Source organism: Prunus avium, chromosome 3, assembly GCF_965620075.1.
Source record: "Prunus avium chromosome 3, drPruAviu1.hap1.1, whole genome shotgun sequence".
Taxonomy (NCBI): domain Eukaryota; kingdom Viridiplantae; phylum Streptophyta; class Magnoliopsida; order Rosales; family Rosaceae; genus Prunus; species Prunus avium.
The window spans coordinates 39,496,251-39,523,679 of NC_142286.1; the positions used below are offsets into that span (position 1 = coordinate 39,496,251).

The 27,429-nt window shown below is 38.9% G+C and overlaps 4 protein-coding genes across 8 annotated transcripts; 2 read left to right on the forward strand and 2 right to left on the reverse strand.

Moving 5' to 3' along the window:
• Window positions 1-368: 368 nt before the first annotated feature.
• LOC110756162 (basic salivary proline-rich-like protein (DUF1421)) lies at window positions 369-3,786 on the forward strand. Of its 2 annotated transcripts, none has more exons than XM_021957562.2 (3): window positions 369-863; window positions 1,686-1,916; window positions 2,419-3,786. In XM_021957562.2, exons 1-3 carry the CDS (start codon window positions 531-533, stop codon window positions 3,526-3,528), a joined length of 1,674 nt encoding a protein of 557 aa, XP_021813254.1. In that variant the 5' UTR covers window positions 369-530; the 3' UTR covers window positions 3,529-3,786. The 2 variants fall into 2 exon arrangements, with proteins under 2 accessions (XP_021813254.1, XP_021813249.1); XM_021957557.2 differs by having other exon boundaries at window positions 370-863; window positions 1,638-1,916.
• A 338-nt stretch (window positions 3,787-4,124) lies between these two features.
• On the forward strand, window positions 4,125-10,013 carry LOC110756181 (zinc finger (CCCH-type) family protein / RNA recognition motif (RRM)-containing protein). Of its 4 annotated transcripts, none has more exons than XM_021957590.2 (5): window positions 4,125-4,459; window positions 5,075-5,968; window positions 6,889-8,097; window positions 8,381-8,728; window positions 9,265-10,013. In XM_021957590.2, exons 2-5 carry the CDS (start codon window positions 5,192-5,194, stop codon window positions 9,742-9,744), a joined length of 2,814 nt encoding a protein of 937 aa, XP_021813282.1. In that variant the 5' UTR covers window positions 4,125-4,459; window positions 5,075-5,191; the 3' UTR covers window positions 9,745-10,013. The 4 variants fall into 4 exon arrangements, with proteins under 4 accessions (XP_021813282.1, XP_021813274.1, XP_021813288.1 ...); XM_021957582.2 differs by having other exon boundaries at window positions 5,084-5,968; XM_021957596.2 differs by having other exon boundaries at window positions 5,145-5,968.
• Window positions 10,014-10,686: 673 nt separating this feature from the next.
• LOC110756662 (Pentatricopeptide repeat (PPR) superfamily protein) lies at window positions 10,687-13,603 on the reverse strand. Its single transcript, XM_021958115.2, has one exon. It carries the CDS (start codon window positions 13,476-13,478, stop codon window positions 11,553-11,555), a length of 1,926 nt encoding a protein of 641 aa, XP_021813807.1. The 5' UTR covers window positions 13,479-13,603; the 3' UTR covers window positions 10,687-11,552.
• Window positions 13,604-14,483: 880 nt separating this feature from the next.
• RST1 (ARM repeat superfamily protein) lies at window positions 14,484-26,603 on the reverse strand. The gene is made up of 25 exons (XM_021957469.2): window positions 26,049-26,603; window positions 25,471-25,752; window positions 25,255-25,338; window positions 24,890-25,166; window positions 24,406-24,656; window positions 23,903-24,083; window positions 23,576-23,763; window positions 23,348-23,448; window positions 23,181-23,256; window positions 22,366-22,497; window positions 22,199-22,280; window positions 21,712-21,784; window positions 21,157-21,325; window positions 20,824-20,954; window positions 20,595-20,686; window positions 19,974-20,065; window positions 19,618-19,833; window positions 19,436-19,513; window positions 18,539-18,721; window positions 17,529-18,425; window positions 17,132-17,428; window positions 15,882-16,541; window positions 15,442-15,592; window positions 15,111-15,229; window positions 14,484-14,941 (listed from the first exon to the last, which is right to left on the reverse strand). The coding sequence occupies exons 1-25, from the start codon at window positions 26,439-26,441 to the stop codon at window positions 14,576-14,578; spliced, it is 5,571 nt and encodes a 1,856-aa protein (XP_021813161.2). The 5' UTR covers window positions 26,442-26,603; the 3' UTR covers window positions 14,484-14,575.
• Window positions 26,604-27,429: the final 826 nt, after the last annotated feature.

Consider the following 27,429-nt stretch of genomic DNA (forward strand, 5'->3'; position numbering starts at 1 on the left):
GCATCCGAATTCGTAAGTCTGATTCCCCTCTCCCTCAACATAGTTTTGTATTCATACAAAAAAGAATTGCATTCACAGAGTCACAAATGCAGGGATAATACAGAGCTTTTCCATGTTGCAATTTTAATGCTTTTGGTCCTGAAGAAAATAATCTTGATGGTTTTTGGGCTTCAATACCCTCTGATTGTCCAGAGTCCTTCCCTTGCCTAGATGCTACAATACGGGCTTTTTCTGAAAAAGAAAAAAGAGAAAGGGCTTTGTGGCCCAAAAAGGAACCAAAGCCCAAAGTAGTAAACAAAATTCAAAGAAAAATAATAAGAAATCAAAAGTCGTAAATTCGTAATTTGGTTTTTACGTCGCAAAGAAGCAAAGTTATTAAAGGAGGAGGTCGTCTCAAACTGAAATTGCTCAAACATTGCCAATCTTCAAGTTCAATCCTTAGCATAGATAAATAAGGAAATTAAATAATACAAATTCCAAAACCCGAAAAGGAGCATCCAAAATTTCAGGCTGCTGTTTGTATATACTCGATGAGCACGACGTCGTTTATGGACAAGCAGATAATGGATCTGTCACAGGGATCGCCGCAGCAGAACAACAACGACTTCATCGACCAGATGAAGATGAACGACAACAACCATCCCAAAGAGGAAGAAGAGCAGCAGGTCGGCCATGGAAATGGGCTTTCCAATAAGCTATATCATGATATGTTGCCCAGCTACGATTTCCAGCCCATTCGTCCCATCGTCGGAACTTCTTCGCAGTCGCAGAGCTTCGATCCCGCACCCAATCTTGGAGGAGGAGGAGCCGCTAGGGTTTGGAACTCCGGCGAGCCCAAGTCCAACACTACCGCTCCTATCAGAGTAATATTTTTGTTCCATTAATTGCTGAATTTCATGTTCGCATTTTCATATGAATCAATCGAAGTGATTAGACGTGAATCAGAATTGCGTTAGTTTGATTAGAATTTGTAGTTTCTCTGAAGCTGCATTAGTCGACTAGGGCAAGGGAGTGATCAATCAGTTCGGTAAGGACCATTTCATTACCATATAACAAATTGGCAATTATGTCAGTTCAAGAGGTTAATAGTTATATCTGATGATCAACACTCTCAGCTTAAAGCTGCAAAAAATTTATTTGCTAGATTTTGGGGGCTTTTTAGTTGTTAGTTGTTTTAATTTCTTCTAGGTAATTTAGGGAATTGATAATTGTGTTTGATTTCTATCTGTTTTGAGATTTTGTAAATTGTATTTGTTATTAGCATTTTGAAATTTTGTATGATATGCTTCAGGCTTCAGGTGAAGTTAAATGTTTTGTGATTGGAGGACTCTAATGAATTAGCCCGAGGGCAGTGCGTGAATTAGAACAACTTTTTGATTGATCATGTTGCCATGTATGTTAATTATTATTTGAGATTAGATTGATCAAAGATGATGCTATTGAAGTATTGATGTTTTGTCTACCATGATGGGCTTTTATCCACTCCCTTTTTGAAAATAGTAGCCTCCACTTGATTTTTCAAGACAATCTTCCTGCTGTATGGTAGACTTTAGGTAGACATTTATGATTGATAACTGTACGTCAGCTGTACCATTTGGTTCATTTACATGGTGCTACCCTTTTCTTGTTTCTTACAGAATTATGGCTCTCTGGATTCTATTGAACCTGCAAAAGTTATTTTACAGAAGGACCGAAATGTAGTTGATGCTACAGTTGTGTCAGAGATTGACCAGGCCATGAAGAAGCATGCTGATAATTTATTACATGTGTTGGAAGGTGTTAGTGCACGACTAACACAACTCGAGAGCAGAACCCGCCACCTTGAGAATTCTGTGGATGATTTGAAGGTATCTGTGGGAAATAATCATGGGAATGCTGATGGAAAGATGAGACGGTTGGAGGATATTCTTCGAGATGTATGTTGCCTTTACCCTTCTTTTTGGTGTTTTAGTCAAATAGGACTTCTGTTAATCTGGAAATCTTATAAATAGCATTGGGAGTATGATTGATGCATATGCAGGACGATTGTTAGTCTTGACCTTTGGTATATGTGCGAGTGCATGTCTCCTTATGATCCCAGAACTAAATAGAGAGCGTGAAAGCAAAGTTGCCCATCTCCCATGCTCTCACCAAATCTGAAATTCTTGAAAATCTTCAATCTTCTAGGCATTTGAATTGCGTGGTTTTGGAAACATTTTTACCCCAACAAGATAACTCCAAGTATATCTTACAGCAAGGTCTTCTTAGTTAGGTTTACTTGTTCCAGGTGAAAGCAAGCATTCATTTGTTTTGGCCTGAAAGCTGAAGTGTTGTTTATTAGCACACTAGCCTATGTTTATCTGTTTTTCTGGCCAATGTGTTTATGCTGCTTTATTGACCATTCTTCTCTTTTTGGTTTTTTGTCAACATCACGTACAGGTACAAACAGGTGTTAAGGATTTGAAGGATAAGCAAGACATAGTAGAGGCTCAGCTGCATCTTGCAAGTATACAAGTTTCCAATTCCAAGGTAGACCCTCAACCAGAACCTCAGAACGCTATGCATGGGGATTCTGGGCAGGCAGCTGCCTCTGCTCCTCAACAATCTCACCAACAACTTCCTCCCCCTGTGAACCTTCCACCCTCACTTCCTGCTGTCTCTCACCCAAATGCTCCTCCCCAACCTATGCCCCAAAGTGTACCACATACAGTTCAACTTCCAAATCAGTTTTCTCAGAACCAGATCCCTCCTGTCCCTCAGCAAGACCCTTATTTCCCACCGCCTGGTCAAAATCAAGGAGCCCCAAATCAGCAATACCAATTACCTCCGGGTCAGCAGACGGTCCCCCCTCCTCCAGTGCCACCACATCAACAATTTCAACCTCAACCACAGTATTCTCAGCCACCACCCCAGCTGCCTCAACAGCACCCTTCGCATACACCTGTTAATCCCTCTCAACTCCAGCCTACATTAGGCCACCATGCTGAAGAGACACCTTATATTCCTTCCCAGAACTACCCACCCAGTCTTCGTCAGCCACCTTCTCATACGCCCAGTGGTCTTCCCCCCTCCCAACAGTATTATAGTCCAGCTTCCCAAGCATATGAGCCGCCTTCTAGCAGATCCAGTTCAGGGTATTCTTCTGGGTATAGCCCTCCAGCTGGGCTTGGTGAGTCATATCATTATGGTGGATCACCTTCTCAATATGGTGGTAGCTCCTCAGTGAAACCACCACAACTCTCTTCTTCTGCTACAGCTCAAAGTGGAGGAAGTGGTTACCCACAGCTACCAACTGCTCGGGTACTACCACATGCATTGCCTACTCCATCTGGGGCAGGGGGTGGTTCAGCATCAGCTGGGACTGGAAACAGAGTTCCCATTGAAGATGTGATTGACACCGTGACAACTATGGGTTTCCCGAGAGACTATGTTAGGGCCACTGTTCGAAAGATGACAGACAGCGGCCAGTCAGTTGACGTCAATGTCGTGCTAGATAAGTTGACAAATGATGGGGAAGTTCAGCCGCCTAGAGCTTGGTTTGGTCGATAGTATGGTGTTGCCTGCTCCAGACCGATGTATATGAAGTATCACTTGTTTCTAGATCGTCTATCGCTTGGAACTTAGGAGATGCACCCTTTTATGTATTTTGCGTTTCTCTTAATTTCCTTCTGAGGGATTTACATTCCATTGCGTGCGATTTGCATTGAACCTATTTTCTTTCTTCGCTAGCTTCTGTAAGTGATCACATGTCTTCCTCCCATTTGTGTATTTACTCGTAATAAATGGCAGGTGGTTTATTGAGTTTTATCATCTGTTCATCCTGTATCATTACACAATATAATTTTGTTTTTAACGCTATTGCAAATTTTCCCTTGTGCATTTTTCTGCAGAAAACAGGAATCTTTTCCTCGCTTACCAAAGCGAAGAAAGAATATTATTTGTCAAAAATAAAATAAGAAAACCCCACCTTTCCAAACATACACGGACGCACCCCACCAAAAAAGGAATAAAAAAAGAAAGAAAAAGAAATGAAAAAAAAAGAAGTCTCTTGAGACACTTCCACAATTTCCATAATCTTACAGGAGAAAATGCAATTTTGTAATTCTAGTTTTCGTCCACACTTTATTTTATTTATTCCTTTTTTTGGCACAGCGTCATCTCTCTCAAAATTCCTGTTTGCTCCGCACAGCTCCAAACCCCCAAACAAGTCACAGTCGCAAAACCTCTTTCTCTCGCATATTACCACCCCGCCAAATCTCTCTCTCTTTCTCTCACGCAAAAGCTTTCGTTCGATAGACCCCCTCGATTACCTCATTTTTACGATCCTTACCCCTACCCGTTCCCTCTGCAACTATGTTTCTTCCCGAAATTGCCTTCCATGACCTCCGTGCATTGCTCCGCGCTCCGTAGCGAAGTTGAATCAATCTCTATGTATGAAGCTTTAGGAGGCATTTGTTGCTCAATTCTTTTAGAACACTCGGTAAGAATTTATGCTTAATTATTTGATTTTACTTTTCCGTTCTTTTAAACCTAAATTATCATCAGCTAATGCAATTCCTAGGAGTTTAATTTTCAAAATTCTGTTGATTATATTGGATTACTTAATCGTTTTCATATGAAATTGTGAAAGCCTATGGGTTTTAGGAGTTTAATTTTGATAGTGCGGACGTGTATGTATAAAATTGCATTCAGTTATTGACTAGTGTTTTTCACTTGGGTTTCGCTTACTTAATTTATTTAAGCTGTTTGTGTCTGTTTCTAATATGGTCATTGCTTTGTGCATTAATCATATCTATAGAATGTTGATTTAAGTGGTTCAACGATCATCATTCATTCTAATAATCAGTGGACATGAAGTACTGATTTTGAATGCAATTTCGCATAGCTCCATAAAAACAATTCAATTCATTTTACCTCTAAATTTGCGTTGGCACATGTATGCTGACTACACAATGTGTATTAAGTTGATATGGTTATGGTGCAAGGATTTCAAATTGTTTGCACCTCAAATGTTTTTCATGTTTGAGTAATTTTTTCTCTGGAACGGGATGATTATCTGCTCTTACCGTTTTTCTTTTTGGTATTTCCTGGGAAGTAATTTTAGGTTCTTTCACTGGAGTATTTATAGACAAACAAGTAATTTGATTTCTGCACTGGGAAATTAGGGCTATTGGTGACATAAAACAACATTCTATTGATTTCAAGGGATCAAATGGAGTTAAAAGTATCATCTCCAAAACCAGGGGGCCTTTCTCCTTCTGATTGTATTAGTGATCCTGAGGAAAAGGAAGTCAGTGATGATGATGATGATGATCGAAACCACAAACATCGTAGACGAGAGACTCGTTCTCAGTCGTTGGAGAGAGATACTCTTGACCAAGTTATAGCAAGGCCATACAGAAAGCGAAATAAACCTTTTGCAAATGGGAACTCTTTCAGGGATAATGACTCTCAAGCAAGTACAACATGGAGAAATTACAATTCCACTTCTCAAGACTTTTCTGTAAAATTTGATAAAAGACGCCCGGGATTAGCATCACTGCCTCGAGCACCTTTCGATTTAAATCAAAGAATCCGCGCAAACCAAGGATTTCCTGGAGACCCTGGTCTTGGTAGGGGAAGAGGAAGAGACTCTGGATCATGGGGCCAACGCGATTCTAGGTTCAACTCGGATATTGCTTCTCAAATCGTTCAGCAGGGATCCATTCCTCCAAATCTTTTTGCTGGACGCGGATTACCAAGTGTTTCCAGTGCACAGAATGCATCCTGGAATGCATTTGGATTGATTCCAGGAATACCTAATGGTGCCATGGATACACTACATTCCATTGGTTTGCAAGGAACACTCAGACCACCAATCCATTCTTCGATGAATATGGGGATTCCTCGTCAAAGATGTAGAGATTTTGAGGAGCGTGGATTTTGTCTAAGAGGGGATATGTGCCCAATGGAGCATGGTGTGAATCGGATTGTTGTTGAAGATGTCCAGGTACATTTATTGTGCATATCTTTCCTGTTATTCGATCATCAGTAACATATATTTGACATTGCACCAATCACTTTAAAAGTAGAAAATGGAAAGAGAATTGTGGCGATGCGTCTTTAGACTGAGGATCACCGCATCTACTGGGGTACAGGTGTTTTATGTAAAAAATTCACCTCAGTATAGTACTTTTTTCTTGGTAATGAATAATGTGTTGTTTATACTCTTGACGCTTTTAAGTTTATCCAGCCAATATCTACTTGTCTGCAACCTGAATGTTTAATGCAAGTACTTAGAGGGAGAGATGATGCATGTTTCTGCATTATGATTCAGTATTATGAATGTTTTATTGACATTCTAGCTTAACTTAAGGCTTTATTTAAATGTAATGTCTGCACCATCAACAATCTTCTTTCACATTCATTATGCCTGAATGTGTAATTTTGTACTCTATATGCGTTGGCATGTATAGGTCATACCTTGGTTCCGAAATCTTTAGGCTGTGACTTGATACCTTTTGTTTTTGTTATATTCTTTTGTATAATGCCAATCAGTTTGTGCATGTACCCACAAACACCTGTTTCTGCTGGTCTGTTTATGGTATCCTTGTTATTGAATGATTATTAGCCTTTGGATGTTTCTGTGTTTAGAGATCAAGCTTTTTACTTGAGGACTTTCTGCAACAAGATCTAACTCCCCTGTGTGCTAGCCATTTTTTCTTTTTGTGTTACCTAACTTGCCACTGGTCAAATGTTAAGCAGGGGGTTGGGATGGGTATATGATATATCTGATTCATCTGATCACAACTCATTCATGCATTTATTTATCTTGCTGCACTTTCTCTTGGCTGGATATTTCATTCTCCATAAACTTCATTCTTTGCTGGCCTGTGTTTTTACTTAAGTCCTAATTTCCCTCAATTACAGAGTCTTTCTCAGTTCAATCTCCCTGTATCAAGTGCACACCTACTGGGAAAACCCACTGGCCCTGGATCTCTACCATCACTCAGTGCATCTTCAGCTGCATTGATGAATAGCAAAGGCTTACACGGAAAAACAAGCAAGTCTGCTGTCAATGATGATGGTTTGGGCTTGAACGGTCCATATTCTGGTCCTGGTTATCTGGGTGGAGCTGATTTGTATGACCCTGATCAACCCCTGTGGAATAATAATGGTCCTGAAACCTCAAATGCCCTTCTAGGCCTGCAATCACCTAGGAATGATGAAATTGAATCTTTGTCAAATGATGATCCATCTGATCGTCATCATGCCAGGTTAGATATTGCTGATAATGAATGCCCAATTAGAAGCGTTGGGACAGCTGCCAATTCACAGAGTACAAGTGTGTCCGTGTGGGGTAGAATTGGCAGTTCAAAAAGTAAATTAGATGTGAAGGAGAAAATTGAACCTACAAATAATTCTTCAGATTATATTGAGAGTGAAACTAAGGAAGGTAAGGAGGCATTAGTCAGCATTCAAAATCCACCACGTCAAGGGAAGCGTATCATGGCAGAAGATGGCCCAAAAGCCATGGATTCATCACCCAAGACACATTTTGATCCTACACGTAACATTCGGAAACCATCTCAAAAAGCATTGCGTACTCTATTTGTCAATGGCATTCCCCAGAAGAGCAACAAAAGGGAGGCTCTTCTTTCTCATTTCCAAAAGTTTGGAGAGGTCATTGACATTTATATTCCATTGAATAGTGAACGAGCTTTTGTCCAGTTTTCAAGGAGGGAAGAGGCTGAAGCTGCTTTAAAGGCGCCTGATGCTGTAATGGGTAACCGCTTTATCAAGTTGTGGTGGGCTAATCGTGATAGCATTCCTGATGATGGCACAGGCACTGCCAGTAATTTTCCTGGTTCAATTCCACCCCATCCAACAGTTACTAGTATAAGCAAAGATAATCTTCAATCTGCTGCTCCAAAGAGTAGTATTGTCCATACATCTGATGCTTTTCTACCTTCCGCTGATAACTCCAAGCCTGTCATCTCAAATGGTCCCAAGGCCCCACCTCTGCAGAAAAAGCTAGAGAACTTAGAACAGTTAAAGGAGGAACTTCGCAAGAAACAGGAAATGCTGGACCAGAAACGAAATGACTTTCGTCGCAAATTGGACAAACTTGAGAAACAAGTAAACCATCTGCCCTTACCTTGAATGTTTCATTTTCTTGCTAATGCCACTTGTTTGATATGAGGCATGTATCATCTTGGCTTGCCTTACAAATTTTCTCATGTTATACTGCCATCTCGATGTACCTTATTTGCTAAGACAGTCTTTTTGCATGGTTTCAAAGAGATCTTATAAAGGGTTTGAAATTGATTTATATAAAGATGTGGGTGCAAATTTATTAGTGGGGTACATGATAACACTATTATTTCATTATCAGCTTTGCTCAAGGTTTGACTTTTTTCAGGCTACTGGACCCAAGGGTGAGGCAGACATAGAGCAAGCTGCTAAAAGACCCAAAGTGGGAATAACAGCTGATGTTGGTAAAGTTGCTAATCCAAAGTCCTCAAATCCGACTCCTATGGAAGAACTGCATGCTGAGATGACTGATAAAAACAAATGTGTAGAGAATGTTGTTTCCTGTAGTCCAAAAAACAGTACAACTATGGTGCTGCAGCAATCCACTAGCTTGAAGCAGCTGAGTATTCGTCCATTGGGATCAATAGGGACTCCTTCTCCAGTGAATAGATACAAATTAGACAATCGTCCCACTGCATTTAGAATTCTTCCTCCTTTACCCGCTGGATTCGCAAATGTAAGTCTCTCTCTCTCCTCCCCCCTCTCAAATCCTTCCCACTCAATCGCCAAAAAGTGAATAAATGATCTCTGCTCTTGGATATATGGCTGCAATACATGTGGCATCACACATTCCTCAATGAATGGGCCTATGTGTTAATCATGAGCAATAAAGCAACGAGTGCATTTTTTTAAAGTAGTATGAGGCATTGGGACCATTTATTAGGAATTTATGCAATACTTTAGATTCCGTTACATTAGAGATCAGGATAAAGTTCTAGCAAACGCATTAGAATGATTTCAATCAAACACAAACATGCTAGTTTATAAACATAAGTTCAAGTCTTAAAAAACACAACCATTTTTTCTTCCTTAATACCTTTTCCATATATCCTTCATATTTGCATTAATTTTTTTGTGTGGTAAAATATAATCCATTCTGGTCCTAGGTTTTCTTTTCAGTTGCATCACATTGAAATGGTCTGGAATCTGTTGGTCTTGGTGTAATTTTATCTATGTACCAATGAAAGCAAACTGATGTTTTGTGCTTTCTAGGTTGCTATTATGAAGGAACACTTTTCACCCTATGGCGATCTTTCTAATGCGGAGTTGGAAGATCTGGAATCCCGTGATTGTGGTAGTGAGTTGGAGGCATCAAAAGATTGCTCAGCTTGTATAACTTTCACGACACGCCGTTCAGCGGAGAGGGCATTTCTCAATGGTAAATGCTGGGAAGGACACGATTTAAAATTTATGTGGCTGACATCTAGCATTTCCAGCAATGACCGTAGTGGCAGAGAAAATTCTCCATCCACCACCACCACCCCCAAGGGGCCATTAATAGCTGATGTTGAGCCTGCAGATAAAGTAACAGACAGTGGTTCACAGGAAGCTGCTGCTGCATCAGGAAATGGAGAACCTGAACATTCCGAAAGACAAGGTAGTGTTGAGCACATGGAACCGGGTGAGTATTCCCAGTCTAGTCCGAGGTCAACATCTGCTGAGAAAGAGTCATCTAAAGGTGAAGCACTGTAATTTACACATGGGCTAATTTTCAGATTTGTACAGTCAGGTAAATGTTAAATCTGAGAAACTCTAATTTTCCAGGAAACCTTCTTTAGCAATTGCTTAAATTTTTATTTTTCCAGTGTTTCTTATTTGTATGCATGGGATTTGTAAAAAGGGAATTTCCTATTTTTGACTTTACCTGAGGATAGTTGAGTGGTGTACCATGTTGTCTTTCTGCTTATAGATTTGTCTAGGACCAAATCATTAAAGTTGAAAATTCTGTTGAAACATTTAAACGGTTACATAGAAGAAAATATTAGGGATTTGATTCCCTTTCAGTTTTATGCAAGTTGATCCAGTAATTTTACTGAATTCTCACTGGATTGTGATGCTATTTGCTTTTTATGTATTTGCTCTGTGAAAATAGTATTTCTGCAGTGCTTATCACTTCATTAAAGAAAAGATTCGTCGTGTCCAAAAATGCCCCTTTGATGATCTTGTCTTTCTATGTCAAAGACAATACAATAATTGTTGGAAAGTTTAATGGATGCCAATTGAAAAACGAAATAAAATTGTAACTAGCAGTTCTAACTTCTAGAGGGGAGGTAAAAAAAAAAGTGTCATATTTTATTTGAACAAGAATGAGCCAAAAGCTAACTGGTCCTGCAGCGATGGCAAAGGAAGAAACGGACATGAAAATGAGGGGCTCAAATGAAATAAAATAAATATTCAAGGAATAAAACCATAATTAAGTGCAAAGAAGGGCAGCCAATTTTGGTCACCTGCCTGAATGATTCTCTGTTTCTTTCTTTGTTTCACCTCTCGTACTACTCTACTTCGGTTGAATATAAAATAAAGAATCGACAAACTGAAGAGAAGGGAATATCCGAATATGGTCCATTCGAGATTCGACTCTTTCTCTTCATTATTGTTATTATGAGTAGTAATTTACACAAATTGGACCCAAAATTTGAAAATATAATATAATTTTAACTTACTTGAACATATTAAAGAAATGGCTATACAGCAAAGATGGACCGAACCCAAGAACACCAAATCATATTTTCAGACTGCCAGTGCCAAACAAGCAAATACTAAAAGAAAAAAGATTGGGCCTAGAATTCCAACCCATGACTTCCATTTCCAGCTGGCTGTGGTAAATTGTTAGCAATCAACTCAACTGCGATGCCAGCAGCAGCATCTCAAGTTTAGTTTTGTAGACCTTGAAGAACACTAATAATGGAAAATTGAGAGAGACATTCCAGAGTTGAAGGTCTCAGCAGGTCTGCCATCTACCAGTCAGTCAGGCCTCAGTTTCTCCGAGATAGAGTCCCCCGGGCCCCAGCACCTCCTAAAACAAGTAAGCTTCAGCCGGGAATTCATTGCTTTAAATGACAGACATGCTCAATCAGGAGGAACTTCCTGGAGAATTCTAATATAAGTGCACAGCATGCATCACATGGTTCAAAATTCACCTTCTATAGCAGCAAAGCAATTGAAGACCCCAAATTGAAAATTGGTCCCCATTTGACCTTAACTTCCTATTACTACCCCCATAACATAAGAATAAGTGCCACTGCCACTGCCAAACAAGTCACTACCCTGGCAGTGGCTCCTCATCTATGGCATGCTTTTCAGCCAATCCCTTACCTTTCCCTCATTATCCACCAAGAAACACAATCACCAGATTCACACTGGAAAACACATATCATGGTTGGCAATGTACTAGAGTGAAAGCATGTTGCATTGCACCTAGAATATCGGTCATAGGATACAACAAAATCCCTCACATCATCTGCCTAGGACAACAATGCCCAACATTCTTCTTTCTAAGTTTATTCCACATGAAGCTTGTCTTTATCTGGTCTTGCAGTTCTCCATAATCCATGGATCACATACTTAAATGTAAGGCTATTCGGTGCAAAACCCACTTTCATCATCCTATCCTGCAACTCCAACAACTTGGCCATATCACCATCCTCACAGAAGACTTTGACAAGTGTATTGTAACTTTCAGAATCAAAAACTTGAAATTCTTTGGCAAACAAGCCTAACAATGTTTCTGCTTTATCAACATCCCTTTCTTTGCAGTACCCCTTTATCAATGACCTGCATATCTCTAGATTAGGAGCCAAACCAGATTCTGCCATCTCTTCCATTAGAGATTCACCTTCCACTGTTCTATTTATGTGACATAGAGAGCATATTAGAGTTCTGTATGTAATAAGATCGGGTTTAATGTTCTTACGTACCATCTCGGCTTTCAAAAGCAGTGCCTCTGCCACATAAAGGTTTTCGCAGAGAGACTCAATCAATTTGTTATAGATATCCAAACCAGGCAGATGACCATCCTTAGAACTTCTTTCTAATAGACTTTTAGCTGCAAATGGTCGAAGTTCTTGACACAAGGCAACTATTAGATAATCATAAACATCATGAGAAATAGACACTTGAAATCTTTGAAGCTCCACAACCAAATTCAGAGCAGAGAGCAGCTTACCTTCTTTGCCATATCCTTCTATGACTATCCTACAAGTGAAATCATCTGGACAAATACCATTTCTGATCATCTCATGCAACAATGATCGAGACTCTTGCATCTTCCCCTCATGGCAATAACCACTAATAAGAGTGTTATACGATACAGTGTCTGGATCCAACCCTCTATCAACCATCCGATGAAAAATCTGATGAGCCTCCCTTACCTTCCCTTGTTTACAAAGACCATTCATCAAGGCAGTATATGAAACCATGTCCGGCATCACACCTCTCCTATACATGATCTTATACAAATAAAATGCATCTTCCAACCTTCCTTTCCAACAATAGCTACTAATTAGAGTATTATATGTCACAATATCGGGATCAAATCCTTCTTCTTCCATTGTCTCCAAAAATGCATTCACTTTATCAACATCTCCATCCTTGCACAAAACATTAATCAAAATATTAAAAGTATACACATTTGGGTGTATCCCAATCCTTCCCATCTCCTCATATACTTCCCAACACTGGTCAATACAATTCAACTTCACTAACCCATTCAAAAGACAATTACAAGCAATCACGCTGGGAATAAAACCAACCCTTATTGTCTTTTTCAAAGTGCTAAAACCATCTCCAATCATACCTGCTTTCACATAAGCCTTAATGAGCATGTCAAAGATAACCGGATCCCAGTTACAATCTTCAGTACACACAACCAAATTTTGGAAAATGTCATCTTTTGGTGAAACATCTCTGACCAACTCTATCAACTCCCATAACAATTTCATAGCTTGCGGAAACTTTTTGGAGCATGCCAGAATATGAATAGCAATACAATAATTCTGGGTAGTGGGTCTGAGACCCAAACCATTCTTGACCCAATTGAAAAAAACAAGAGCTGAGGAGTAATCAGATTGAAATCTGAGCAGAACCCTGGAAATGTCTTGAGCACCTAGATGAGGAAGAAGCTCTTTAATGTCATTTTGAAGAAGGGCAAGATGGGCGTTTCCTTGCTTAAGGCTTGAACAGATGAGATTGACTATGTTGTTGGGGTTTTGGGTTTGGGGAAGAAAATGATAAAGTGGGTTTGAAACTGATATGGAGTGAGAGTCTGGGATGGTCTGTAGAGCTGAAGAAGAAGAAGAAGAAGAAGAAGAAGAGAGAGCTGATATTTTTAGTATGAAATTGATGTTCAAGAGTGGTTTTATATGAGAGGGAGAGTTGGCTGACATAACAAAGATACGATTTATGGAACATGTTGAAGCACGATGCATCGCTAGCTAAGAGAGAAATGGATGGAGCGAGAGAGGAAGGCACCTGCTGCGAGTCTGCAACTTGGACAGAGGCGTGAATAAAACAAAATATTGACACCAATCGGCAAATATTTTTAGATCAGACAAACGACCTTGGGGTCAATTCGTGGATATTATCCATGTGTTTACTTTACAATGAAAATACAGAATAAGGAATTCAACTCATGATTTTGAGGAATTGAACTCTTTGGTGGGAGGTGGTATTCCTTTTTACCTATTACAGCCTCACACAATTTTTCAAACTTCAAATTTGTCACAAACTTTAACCCAACAACAAAGACATTTTAGTAATCAAACTAATTTCAATCCGATTTATGGGAATTTAGCAAACAACTTATAAGGAATCAAGTACCATTCCTACCCCAATTCAAGATAGTTTAGCAAACAATTTCAATGAGAATCCAGATTCAAACTCCTCCTCAATCAAACTCCTCATCAATTCATCCTTAATTCAGTTCCTTCTCGTCTGATTACAGATTAATTTTTTTTTTTTCAATGATTATAGATTAGTAAACATGCGAAACCAAATCCCTCGATTTTAGAAGATCTTGCATGTTTTGACTTCAGGTTGCACTTCGATTCGAGTGCATAACAAGAGCTGAGAGAGCTAAAGAGGAAAACGACCCGTCGTCTAACTACTACTTGCCCCCATTCCAACACTCCCTTTAACTTTCTGTTGTACAAGACCAAGTTCTTCCAGATCCTTCTGTTAAAGTGTGAAACTTTTTCCTAAAAAAAAAAATTGCGAAAGTTTTGATTGTTTGCATGTGAGAAATCAGGGACATTGATATTTTCCAATATTATCAATAATTATACGATAGGTGTATGGATATGTTCCAAAATATCCTAGACCCGAAAAAAACAATAATATGCTTAATATTTCGTCGATATTATGATATTATCGATATTTTAGACCTTTCCCAATTATCAATTTAGTAAAGGATGGAAGCAGGTGTAGATGATAACTGTCATAAAAGAGAAGCATCAGATAACTTTCTTTTTTCTTCTTCATTTTTACAGCCACTACACTATGTAAATAGGCAATGCTGGTAGGTATGTCAAGCAACCACCATATTCGCAAGCTTAAGCTGCTTCTCCAGAGGCAGGTAATCCTTCAAAGACACACAGGTACAATGCATCACTCTCAATAAGAATACAGCCATGGAATTCTCACTTTTATCAATGGGTTGCATGTCAGGCGGCAAATCCTCACACCGTGCGATATGTATAGCCCAGTTGTAAATGCGTTCTGTCGATGCAAACAGAGAAGGAACAACAAATTCCGCAACTCCACCCCAACTAGAGTCTGAGAGGAGAGAGGAAAGGGTGACAGGTAAATCGCTCAGCACAGTATCTTGGTCCAGAATCAGAAGAGGCATGTATTTGCTCCAGCTACCAGATAGCAACCCAAGAAATTGCAATGCCTGTAGGAGAATAAGGTTAATTTTTAATAGAGAAAAGACAGAGATATTCAAGCTGGCAAACAAGGAAAATGGTTCATAATTCGCATGAATTTCATTAGAATTTCAATGGAAGGCAACAGCCCTGTAGTAGGGGTATGCCATTCACTCTATGAAACGTGTTATCACCTACCATGGAAGGATAGCTAGATACGCAGCTAATTTCAACTGCATCAACAAGCCACCGTCTTTTGACACTTCCGTCTGCATGTTGCAAAGCTGCTACAACTTCAATGAGCGCATCCCACATACCTGCAAATATGTAAAGTCCAAAGGCACCAGCAGCATTGTAAGAAATTCTCATACTAGAGATGTTTTCAAATACCAGTAACGGCAACTCCTATTCTATTAAGCACTGTGGCATCGAGCAAACCTTTCACGATACATCCATTTTATTTTCTTATGTTTTGACTAACCATATATTACCATTTAAAAATTATACATATAATTAGAAAGATCCTAACCATTTGATTCTGTGTTCAATATCCAAGCTTTTAGCCTTCCCAGCTCAGTCAATGGGATGGAACCAATCCTAACAAGCTTAGCTTTGGTTTGAACCTTTTTCATAACTTCAATAAGCTGACCATCTCTTTGTTGCAGGTCCTCCTGGGAAACCTGTAAGGACATTAGGTGCACCATTAGGTTCAACTAAAGCGTTTGTATCTTAATGGTGTTCAACATAAATCAAGCTGCATTGACATATTGATAGAGCCCTATAAATTTCTTGATTTAACTCCTACTTAGTTTGTATAGTAACAGAAGAAATATCATAGGATTTTCTGAAGGTTGCAAGTTGCAACTCATTCTCATTATCGGCATATTCATCAAACAACAAACTATAATAAGAGTTTCTGTAGGGAACCGCATACCAATAAAAGCAGATATTACTAATTATCTATAGTACCTGCAGGAAATCCAACAACCAACTTTTCCGAGCCTTCCTAAAGCATCTAACTGCCTCAGACCACTCCTCTACAGTACGCAACTGACCTACTCCTCCTATGGCAGGCAATTGCATTGCAGGCATCAAGGAAAAGAGCACCTCCATGCCCTTTTCTATTTGGGATATGTACTCTAGAGAGTCAAGAGAAGCCTCATCTAAACACTGATAGAAACCCTTCCAGCATGAAATCCGTAATAAGCTTCTCTCATCAGTGCCATGTGATTGATATGAAGTAACAGAAGAGAAGTAGCTACGCACATCATCAAATACTTTCTCAAGCCTGGAACCTGAGAATACTTTAATGAGGTCTACAAGATGATCCAGAAGACAAGATTGCAGCTTCAACTCAAGAGTTCTGAATCTGGACACGTTGGACAGCTCATCCAGGAAACTTAGGAGCTGATCAAATTTATTGGCATGAGCCAATGAGAACTTTACACATTCCTCCCTTAGGGTTCCTTTTTCAAGAGATGAATCTGTTGGAAACAACTCAGCAACCTGAGCCTCATATCTCATGCAGCGTCTGATGATCGTACCCCAATCCAAGGCCGGCAACCGAGGAGCTTGTGAAAGGCACCTTATCACAGTTATTACGGTGCCAACATGAGCGACACTAGCTGTCTGAATTTAAAAATTCAATACATTAGAAAGACCCATACAGGAAAATAAACAAAGAACAAAATCCTTTGCGTGTGTGTGTGTGTGTGCGCACAACTGGCACAAAAGGAAGAGGAAAAATGAATATCCATGCTGTGGGCCACAAAAGTTTGATCTATTGGCCAATGTGGTACTTATGAATTATGATATATTATTTCTACATACATGTAACTTGTCAGTTTGGTGATCTACACTGCATATGACCAATCTTTCGTTCAATCCTTGACGTGTTTTATTACTTGATTTCCCATCCTTCATGCATAACCTTATTCCTTCATAAAAGTAATCACACTATGCAATATATGAAAATTTGACATCTCAGGTGTAAAATCAGAACAGATCCTCAAATGTGAAAATAAGAATTCATATGCCCCTATTTATTGATTTCTTCATATCAAGGTATATGAGAGAATAAATGTAATAGTTATATCAACACTTCAACGGTGAAAAAATTGATGTCAGTTTTGTCACAAGTAATCATGTCTGTTATCCGCCAAAAAGGAAAGAAAAAGCACACTTGTGGACCACTACAAAACCGGTAGCAAGAGATGTACCTCGGTAGAATTGAGATGCATCAGCCATGAAGAAAGCTTCAGAACTGAACTGTCATCTGCAAAACTTTGAGAAACTGATTTTGAACCACCTCCATCGCTATTGATACTATTGTCAAAATTGCAAACTTCCTTGGAGAACAGATGATTTCGAAGAAACGAAACTGCCCATGCAGCATATTGTTGCAATTGATGGTCATCAGAATTCTGCGCAACCAGAAATATATCCTGCATCAACGACGTCAAATGCTGCTCACAAGTAGGACTAGAAAGTAGAGGGCCCATGAGATATCGAGATTCCTGTTCAGCAGAAACAAGAGTATATATTTGCATGAACCAGAACAAGAACAAAATAACAAAAACTTGTATATGCTTTCTTAAAATAGAAAAATATAACTACCTTGTGTTCATAAGCTGTCTGCATTGAGGTTGGAGGATACATGTCAACCAGGATCCCAGCACCTGCTCCCATAGCATTAACAACTCCAAGCATCCCACTCAAATGGACTAAAGGAGGGTAAGGATTCGAATAACATTTTCTGAACAATTCCAGTAGACCTTTTACATGTTCAACTTCAAGAGAATGCAATCCTCCATTCAGTATGCAGGCTAGGAGGCTTCCTGCTCCTATACAAGATGCCATAAGTAAGCTGTGATAGAAGGTGCCAGATTTTTTGACAGACAATAATTCAGAAATGAGCTCCCTGTAGCCATTCACTAAATGGCGTACTTCATTATCATCCATCAGTTCTAATCTTTGGCAGAATTCGACTACAATGGGAAGTGCAAGACAGGATCCTATGGATAAAACTATCTCAGAACCCCCACTAAAAGACCGAGACCCTTGAACTGGTGTAGTCATATGTGGAATCCATGAAATGATCAAGTCTTTTATCTTGAGAACAGCATCATGTGCCCCAGCTCTGTACAGTGCACCAACAGAACTCGCCAAACCAAGAACAAGTCCAGCAACACCCCAGATATCTTCGAGAGAGTCATCAGAGTTCTCATGTGACAGTTCAGTAGTTATATTCATATCTATACCAAATGCGTTAGGTGGAAAGTAGGCAGACAGACTTTCCATAACATCAGATGGCAACTGAGTGAGCTGACCTATCATGAGTGATAATGCCTTAACTATCATACCAAGCAAGTCTGCTTCCGTCATCTTGCCTGTTTCTTTGTCCATGTCAGAATTATCACCAGCATCAACCCTGGTTAGAAGATCGTGACAAGAAAAACCCAAGGCAAGCCCACAGGCTCCTCTGACAAGGGTGCTATTGCTACTACACATAACCTGAAAGCATGCACTATTAGTGAAAAAAAAACAAGGGGAAGGAAAAAGGGGGAGATCACCAGCTTTTCGAAGAACAAAAAGGAATTGAGAATGTCAAATAGAAATTTACAAACCTCAACAAGTCCAGTGATATTCTCAAACTTTTGCTTATGATCTGTTACATGTAGGCAACTTGAGATCAATCCAAGAGAAATTGCAGCAGACCATTTGCGGTGTTCATGTTCATGCTGGACCAACCAATTCAACAGAAATTTTGAGGCATCTGATTTAACAGCGTGAGCAGATGGAGGCAAGACCTAACAAACAGCAAACATAGCCAAAATTTAAGGATGAGTAAAGCATGTAAGACCTAGTATAGAGACATTACTAATTATAAAAGTTAAACCTGCAAGAGACAATATATCAGACCGTGGAGAGACTTGAACTTCACTGAGTAAATTATTTTTCCTCTTTTGTTGCTATTTGAGTCAGAACTTCACTGACTAAGTTGAAGCTTCAGTTTCTGAGATCATTTTTCTAGTTGGATAATGCTGTCTATTTGTCACTCCTGCTTCTTTTTTTTCTTCTTTTTTTCCTTCAAGTTCTTTAGATCATTGTAATACCAGGTCATAGTTTCTCAAGGTGTTTCTCTAGTATACTTTGCATATTGGGTTTTGTTCCTTTTTTTAATAATGTTTTTACTTTTTTTTTTATTTTAAAGTTAGCAGGATTCCAGCTACTCACGAGTCATGACACCAATGAATCGATGCTCAAAATACTACCTGTGAGCAAAAATCAATATTGAAAAGAAAATGATATGATGTTTTCTTCAAATAATGCCAAAAATGCCCAAGGTATATGGGGCAGAATAGATTCCAACAAACTTTTCCATCTAATGGAAATCAAAGATAAATGATAAAGTTAAAACTGGATGGTACCATATCATACATCTTTTAACAGTAAACACAAAATATGCAAAGCAGTCAGATTATGAAGTTTACATAAAATATCACACAACATAGAACTCTTACCACACAAAGTGCACCAATTGCTAGTGCAATGTTTTCAGCAGATCGAGGAATAGCCTCTTCAGCTGCTTTTATCATACTCTACATATTAGACAAAGAAAAAAAGAAAAGGAGGAAATTATAGCACAGGCTCAGATATCTAGAGGGTAAATTCTGTACAATTAAATGAAAACAAGACAGTGAACCTTCAGAATGTCACTAGCAGCTTTAGCGGTTTTATCCAAGAGGACAGATGGCACTTTAGCATCAAAGGACAAGACATCTGCCCTCACCCAACGCCGCACAAAGGACTTCCATGATTGCAGTGAAATAAGGGCAATAAAAATATTTCTCGAGAGCTGAAGAGATGAAGCTATTTCCAACAATGCCTTCTCATATCCAGCATGCACATCCCGCAATCCCTATACACAAAATAATGAAGATTTGAAGCACAATAAAGAGAAGAATAATGCTAATTTTCAACTATCTTACCTTTGATGTCCCTGAGGTGTTTACATCTTTAGGAGTGAAAGAAAATAATGCTAATTTTCAACTATCTCACCTTTGATGTCCCTAAGGTGTTTACATCTTTAGGAGTGAAAGAAAGACATAGCAGGGCTGCACCAGGTAACTCTCTAGTGTCACTTCTTTTCCCTACAAATGAACTTTCATATGCTCAGAGCCTCAACCCCAAAGAGAGATGCCAATATGCTATGCAGGTCACACATAGCAAGATCACATCAAGATAATTAAGTTTGATAAATCACTGTCATCAATAAGTTAATCACTTCTCAGGACATGGATTTAATGAAAAGAAGTAATCATCTACAAAACTAAAATCAGCATTCAGTAATGAAAAGAAAGGAAACGTAAAGTCCCTTACACATGAATTTCATGCTATATAAACCTTTCAGTTGAGTTTCGAAACTTCAAGTCCTCTCTCTCTCTCTCTCTCTCCCTCTCACACACACACACTCTCTCCTGATACCAACTGTATTCATTTTGTATCTCTTTTAACACAATTTTCCTTTCAAAATTTGTCCAAAAAGAGTATCAGTTAAAGTTTGACATTCTCTTTACTGAACAATCAAGAAAAGTAACCAGGATTTGTGTGTGCAAATGTTTGCACGGGTCCACCAGCTTCTCTTTACAAACCACATCTAAGACACCGATCTCTTAATACCTGAAGAAAAGATCACCTGAGGAAACACATCCAGCAGCTTCTCGATCTTACTTCCTGAAACCCTTTTCTCTTTAACCAATCTTCGCCTTGTGCTAAACCATATAAACATAATGTTCTCAATACTAATTAAAATGTTTACTACAATTTTAATTTCAGCATGTAAAGGAAATTAAGGACTGGAGAAAAGAATTGAGAAGAGAAGGATTAGAGAGAGAAATGTATTGCTTACAGGTGCTCATATGTTATGATCTTGACTTGAAGTTCTTCCATGGCCCTCAGTACAGTAATATTTGTTTCAGAAAAAAGCAACTCTGTGGTCCTTTTCTTGAAATCTTGAATGTTCTGTTCAATATGTGATATCTAGGAAGACATATACATAACATAAAGAAAAACATGTAAGGAGTATGCCAAAAAGAAAATATATAATAAAGATGCTAATATTAGACAACTGTCCAACAAAGCAAAGAAATCACAAGATTTATGATAACCTGGTCAAGCAAAGAGCAGTCATCAAAACTGGGACAAGGTTAATACATAGGTTGCAGCCATTCTGAAAATTTACCTCATATTGGGCTAAGGCCTCTAAGGAAGAGGCCCTTGCCTTGGCCCATTGTGACTCCAGACCAGGGTGACCAGAGATGCTAACACTCCACAAGATTTGCAAGACATTCTTTGAGGCTTCAGGATATGCTTCAGCATCAATTGCACCCCACCTCAGAAGAAGGCAAATGCTGCCATTAAGCAGAAATTAAAGGACTCTTGAGTATCTTTAAATTTCAAGAGATAATTGAAATACCCTTGAAGATTATCAAAATTATAACCATGTATCTGCAAAAACAAAAAGGCAGAACTAAAGAACAACAACCAGTTTTTAACATTCGAATAAATAAAATAAACAGGTAGTCACCGAAATTGGTAATATTGTCACAAACACTCCCAACACTCAGGTATATCCGGTCAATTTTGCAAAACACCAGGATATCCCTCTATGAGTTGAACTCAACCTCCAGCCTTAACTTTCCGAAAAAAGTAGTGCGAGCAACAATTAGGTGCTTTATGCTATAGTCAAGCAGGCCCACACAATGTAAACTAGCACTTCATACTTAGGCAGGCTTACCTATGAGCAAGAACTGTGTCTTCACGATAATCCAGAACATGCTTGGCGATGACATCCCAGGCTGTATAAAAATCTGAAGAGGAGATGTGAATAGAATTTACTCTCACTACACTGTACAGCAACTCATTTGAAAAAGAAAAAATAGTTTTAAATGGGTAAATTTCACTAGAGCCCCTGAACTTTAGGTCATATCTCATACTAGCCTCTGAACTTTAAAATATGACCCTTAAACCCAATCGTGCACTTAGTTGGTGCAAATCTTAAAAAGGGAAAATCAGTCATCTCCTTCTTTCCTTACCACCCCCTCCTACCATTTTCTTACTTTTCTGGCAAAAAATAGTTTCCACCCATTAATTGCAAAAAACAAAGCCAAATTGATTATAGCCAAAAAAGTCATGCTCTAAGTTAAATGGAATTACAGGTTATGACATCTGACCCAGTCTTCCACCATAAGGATCCCAAATAAGTTAATAGACAACAGGATTACCAATTACATCAGCTTCACATAGATGGGCAAGACTTTGAAAACCAAGAGCTTGAATTACAGGATCTTTGTTCTCAATGCAAGACTGTTGATTCAAAGCAAAAAGAAGACACCTTAAAACTGAATGTATAGAGAAAACAAAGAAAAAAAAGCTTCCAGAGAAACCATACCGAAACAGACAATATGAGGTCCACACCCCTATCAGGATTTTTTCTACAAACATCCCGAATTGATGCGGCCATACTGATGCATATATTTCTCTCAGACTTTAATTCAGTGAACCCCTTTGGAAGCAACACTCCCTAAATGTTGAGAAGAAGCAATGCAAGATACAAAAGAACAAATCAACAATAAAAAAGGGGAAACAGCAAGGCAACAGAATAAGAAGCAAGCATCTTGGATATTTCTCCTAAGTCAAGGATTCAGTATTAAATCTAAGGATCAAATTATCTGAATCATACTATCATTTCCACTTCAACTTAGTACTCTTTTTTTAAGCCCGTCATGTTTTCAACAGACTGCTTTCTAAGGTAATCCACAGTCCACTACATGTATCCTAATGTCCAACCAACCAACCTGCCCAGGTTGCAACCAGACTCGGGATATTTGTAGAGAGACGTTAGATTTTAATCAGGTTAACTCTCCAGATATAAGAGTTGGAATTTTACATACAAGTTTGAAATAAATAAGTTTACTCCGAGAAACATCAGAGAGGCCCAAATTCCAAACCATGATAAGATGGTTCATCCAGCTAGAAATTCAACTAGAACAAGATCTGGCAAGCATTACAGTGCCCAAATTCAAGGCATGCCTGCATCTAGCTGTGCTCTATAGCATGCTCAGCCTGTCCATGAACTTGCTTGGAAAATTGGCACTCTCCCTCCCAGGTCTACGACAGATATGATATATTTTTGGCATAAGAACATTAACTCTCAAGTTGATAGATGGACTAGGAATATAAGAAACATCACAACAAGAATCTTACCTGCAAACTTCCAAAGGCACGGTCATTGGTCTCCCACGTCTGACAAAGTAAACGAATGGCTGTCGCATATAAAGTTCTGAACATCAAATGAAGGATTTCAAAAAGATAAAAATTAAAATTTATTTATTAAAAAAATAAAAAATTCCAGAATAGTACATAGTACATACGGTTTGGCATCCTTCTGAAGCATTGGTAAGATAGTCTGAACTACAAGAGGAATCATCATAGAGTGTGAAGCAAGAGCTGGAAGCATTGTCAAAAGTTTTGGCTGCCGTAACAGTTCAATGAAGTAATTAAGAAAAAATTGAGAAAAAGGAAGAGCCACACAGAAAAGCAAGTATGCCTTGAAATTGTAATAAGACATAAGGAATATAGGATACAAAATGAATACTTACCAACATAGTACAGCAACTTATATCTTTTCTAGTGAACATGTTATTGTAAAATAGGATAGCCAGCAATAGTTGAGCTCCCACTTTAGGATCCATAGTAGCAATAGCAGCCAAAGAATCTAGAGCAGTGCTCCCCAGCGACTGATGCATCACTAAAACACCAGAAATGGCACAGAGTAACAAGGGCATTCCTGCAAGAACACATAGTGGGGAATACGTGAATATGATGCAAATGAAATAAACTTTTCAACAAATATACCAAATCAATCAACTACCGGTTACTGCATGCTTAAGAACTCAGGGAAATGCAGGTGCTTTCTAAGCATTTACCAGTTATGAATCTTTCTTGAGGCTGAGACAGAGGTAGGGAGGACTTTCGTCTCTCAACAATCCATAAAGTGTACTCTCGTAGTTCAGAAGACCAAGATCTTGATACACCATGAATCTCTTTGCCATCAGTTTTACCACTAGAAGCAAAATTTAAGAAGAAACTGGACGATGAATAAGGATCCTGAAAAGCATAAAATTGATATTTTATAAAACCCAATCATCCTTTGCTAGAAAAGAGTTGCAGGTTTTTATTAGAACCGTAAAAATAATGTCAATCTACATGCAATACGGACAAATACTATTTTCTTACTTCTTTTAAGAACAGGTTACAAACTTAGACTCCTGCAAGAACGAATAACTATAAATTGAAAACATAGAACACATTCACACAACTCTAAGATAAATAACGACAGGATACTTCGATTTTGCAAGAAGATTAAAACACCCTTATTTTAACAAACAAAAGAATTCCAGATATGAGAAGAAGAAAAAAGTAACTACACCTGAAACCATAGATGCCGTAAGATTCTAAAAACAATAGATCCAGGTGTGCTTAGAGATGGATACCCTGCTTCTTTGCTTGGTTTATGCGTTGGTGCTATCAAAACTGTTACTAAGAGCTTTTCTAACATGGCAAGCAAATCTGTAGCTGCTCCTTTGACATACTTAGAAGGAGATGACAGTAGGCTAATGACAGGAAATATGAATAAAAGCTCCTCACTCAGAACACATGCTGTTCTGTCAACAACATATTCTACAAGAGTAAAGAAAATTTTATATAAGCAAAAAGCAATAGAGCATCATGATGGCATAGAAGTAGTAAGATAAACAGACTAACAAATTGTAATAGATTCTTAGAGGCATAGAAGTAGTAAGATAAACAGACTAACAAACTGTAATAGATTCTTAGAGACACCAACACCTTTCACAAAATTGCATAAATGTAGAGATTATCAAATTGTAAAAAAAAAAAAAATTTGAACATACCATTTCCATACTTCCACTTCAAGAGAAGGTGGAGAAGTTTCAATGTAGAAAGTTGTTCATGCTCAAGCTCTGACTGAACGAGGATAATAAATAAGGTAAGCATAGCTGATGATAATTTAGGCAAATAATGCAACCCAATATCTTTCTGGGCAAACAATAAGTGCTTGGACAGTTCAAGTATGGGCTCAATCAAACCAGAGTGCATGTGAGCAGCTGAAGAAATTGAAAGAATTTTCTCAAACAGTTCCAAACCACAGAGATGAGCCTCAGCAATCAGCTGCCAACAAGGACAGGACAAAATGATTTTATCATTAATTCCAGGGGAAGAAAAAAACCACGACCAAAGAGGAAGGCTAAGAATATACCGATCCAGTTCCAGCCAAATGCCTCAGAACCACTGTATATGCATCCACCATATATTCCGCAAAATATATGAAATTCCTAAAATCCTGAGAATTTTCAAGAAATAACCTAAGTAGCATCAAGCCAGGTCGAAACAGTTATCACACCCCATCTCCCCCACAAAATTTAAATTATTCCCCCCAACCACGATACAGTAGAAGCAGAAGAAGCCTACTCACTTGTGAATTCTTGTGCGGAAGAAATGGAAGATAGTCTGTTAACATTTTAAGGACAGGCATTGCCTCGAGAGGAATTGAACAACAAAGAGAGGCCATCGATGATATTAGATGCCTTGCAAACAGGGATGAAGTGTCCAAAAAAGGTACCCTTAAGATTGAATAATTTAAGAAGGGTCTTAAGAATTCACAAACTTCCACCATTCCCAACTGCTTATTATGTGCCATAAACAATAAAACTTGCTGCACAAGTTCAGACTCAGCGTGGGGTCGGCATGACAGAACCTGTCAACCATCAACACACACCGAATCAAGATTCAAACTCTCCATTCATTTACCTGCATTCTTATAATATTCAAATCATTCAACAAAATCAACATTCAAATTCTACTACTAAGTTTGGTTGTATCAAACGTGCAACACCCCATTAGTTTCGGAACTGAATTCAAATTACACTAGACCGTTTTGTTCAAAATTTCATTCCGCAGTACAATTCCTGTTATCCAATTTCCATACAATGCCATTCATCATTTCTGTTCAACCAAACAGAGTCTAAATAAGAACCATTATTTTCCTTTTACCTTAACAAAGGGGTGAGTCTCCGTGGCACTGAACGACCACTTGCCATTGCTCCTCTGAAACCCTAACCGAACTAGATACCCCAAACCTTTGACGAAAAGGTCGACGAACTTCGGGCCGGATCCTTCGAGTGCGGACTGGAGCTCTAGTAACCCGCGAGAGATATCTATTTTGGAGTCCGTCACGAGGCTGCATAGCTCGCGAACCGATTGGTCAACAACAGCTGGGGAGGTGGAGTGGAGGCACTGAGAAATGGCTTCTCTTCCGGGTTCGGACTCGGAGTCCAAATACTTCGGGGCGGATCGGAGCTTCAAGAAGATTGAGATTACGGCGTATTTTTGGAGCGACGGTTGAGGAACCCGGGTTTTCTCCAGCAAGGGAGTGTACGAGTCCATAGAGAGAGAGAGAGAGAGAGCAAGCTACCGTTTCAGGGAAGATGAATAAGCGGTGGCGCGTAAGGTGATACGACGTCGCAGATATGTGCTTTGGATTTTTGGCCCGTACGGTTTGAATCTGCTGAATCTTTTACTAACGCAGTCCAGCCCAGTTGTGCCAGGGCTCATTCGTGCAAGTTAGCGCCCAATATTTTTCTTAACAAACCCTCATTTTCTGAAAACCTTTGTTGGGATATACTTTTAACAAATTATATTTATGACGTATAGCCGCACGGCTATACTGTTAAGATATTCTATTTTGGGGTATAGCCGGACGGCTATACTGTTAAGATACTATAATCATCGAGTATTTATCGATTATAGCCGCGCGGCTATACATTTAAGCTATTACATGTCAGCGTATAGCCGAGCGGCTATACCTTTCAGATATTATATTTATCGCCGCGCGGCTATACTTTTAGGCTATTATATATTTTGAAGTATCGCCGCGCGGCTATACTTTTAGGCTATTATATTTTGGGGTATAGCCGGGCGGCTATACTTTTAGGCTATTATATATTTTGCAGTATCGCCGCGCGGCTATACTGTTAGGCTATTATATTTTGGGGTATAGCCGGCCGGCTATACTCTTAAGATATTATATTGTGGAGTATACCCGCACGACTATACTGTTAAAACATTCTATTTTGGGGTATAGCCGACCGGCTATACTGTTAATTGGCTTTCTCGAACTAGATTCATCCAATCCGTCGTCTGACGGACACAAATTTCCAGAGTCCTTTGAAGTATGCATTGACTCATTCATTAGAAGCTTTCTACATTCTGCACCTGGGATTGCCATGACTCTCCTCCGGAAGACAGATGGTGAGTTTGTGCTTGGGCCGTAACTATTCTGAGAGTTCGAAATGCGAACTGTAAAATCATCCGAAGAGGTTGCCATCTTCCCAACCTCAAAATGGGACCTATTAAAATTTGGAAACTGTTTAAT

What these genes read in the sequence shown, in the direction of transcription:
- LOC110756162 (XM_021957557.2), top strand. Translation starts at nt 531, where the DNA reads ATGAGCACGACGTCGTTTATGGACAAGCAGATAATGGATCTGTCACAG. An exon ending in ACACTACCGCTCCTATCAGA is followed by an intron (nt 864 to 1,637) that starts GTAATATTTTTG and finishes TGTTTCTTACAG; the next exon opens with AATTATGGCTCTCTGGATTC. An exon ending in TGGAGGATATTCTTCGAGAT is followed by an intron (nt 1,917 to 2,418) that starts GTATGTTGCCTT and finishes CATCACGTACAG; the next exon opens with GTACAAACAGGTGTTAAGGA.
- LOC110756181 (XM_021957590.2), top strand. Translation starts at nt 5,192, where the DNA reads ATGGAGTTAAAAGTATCATCTCCAAAACCAGGGGGCCTTTCTCCTTCT. An exon ending in TGGACAAACTTGAGAAACAA is followed by an intron (nt 8,098 to 8,380) that starts GTAAACCATCTG and finishes GACTTTTTTCAG; the next exon opens with GCTACTGGACCCAAGGGTGA. An exon ending in TACCCGCTGGATTCGCAAAT is followed by an intron (nt 8,729 to 9,264) that starts GTAAGTCTCTCT and finishes TGTGCTTTCTAG; the next exon opens with GTTGCTATTATGAAGGAACA.
- LOC110756662 (XM_021958115.2), bottom strand. Translation starts at nt 13,478, where the DNA reads ATGCATCGTGCTTCAACATGTTCCATAAATCGTATCTTTGTTATGTCA.
- RST1 (XM_021957469.2), bottom strand. Translation starts at nt 26,441, where the DNA reads ATGGACTCGTACACTCCCTTGCTGGAGAAAACCCGGGTTCCTCAACCG. An exon ending in GACACAGTTCTTGCTCATAG is followed by an intron (nt 21,326 to 21,711) that starts GTAAGCCTGCCT and finishes GCTTAATGGCAG; the next exon opens with CATTTGCCTTCTTCTGAGGT. An exon ending in ATTGAACACAGAATCAAATG is followed by an intron (nt 15,230 to 15,441) that starts GTTAGGATCTTT and finishes ACATATTTGCAG; the next exon opens with GTATGTGGGATGCGCTCATT.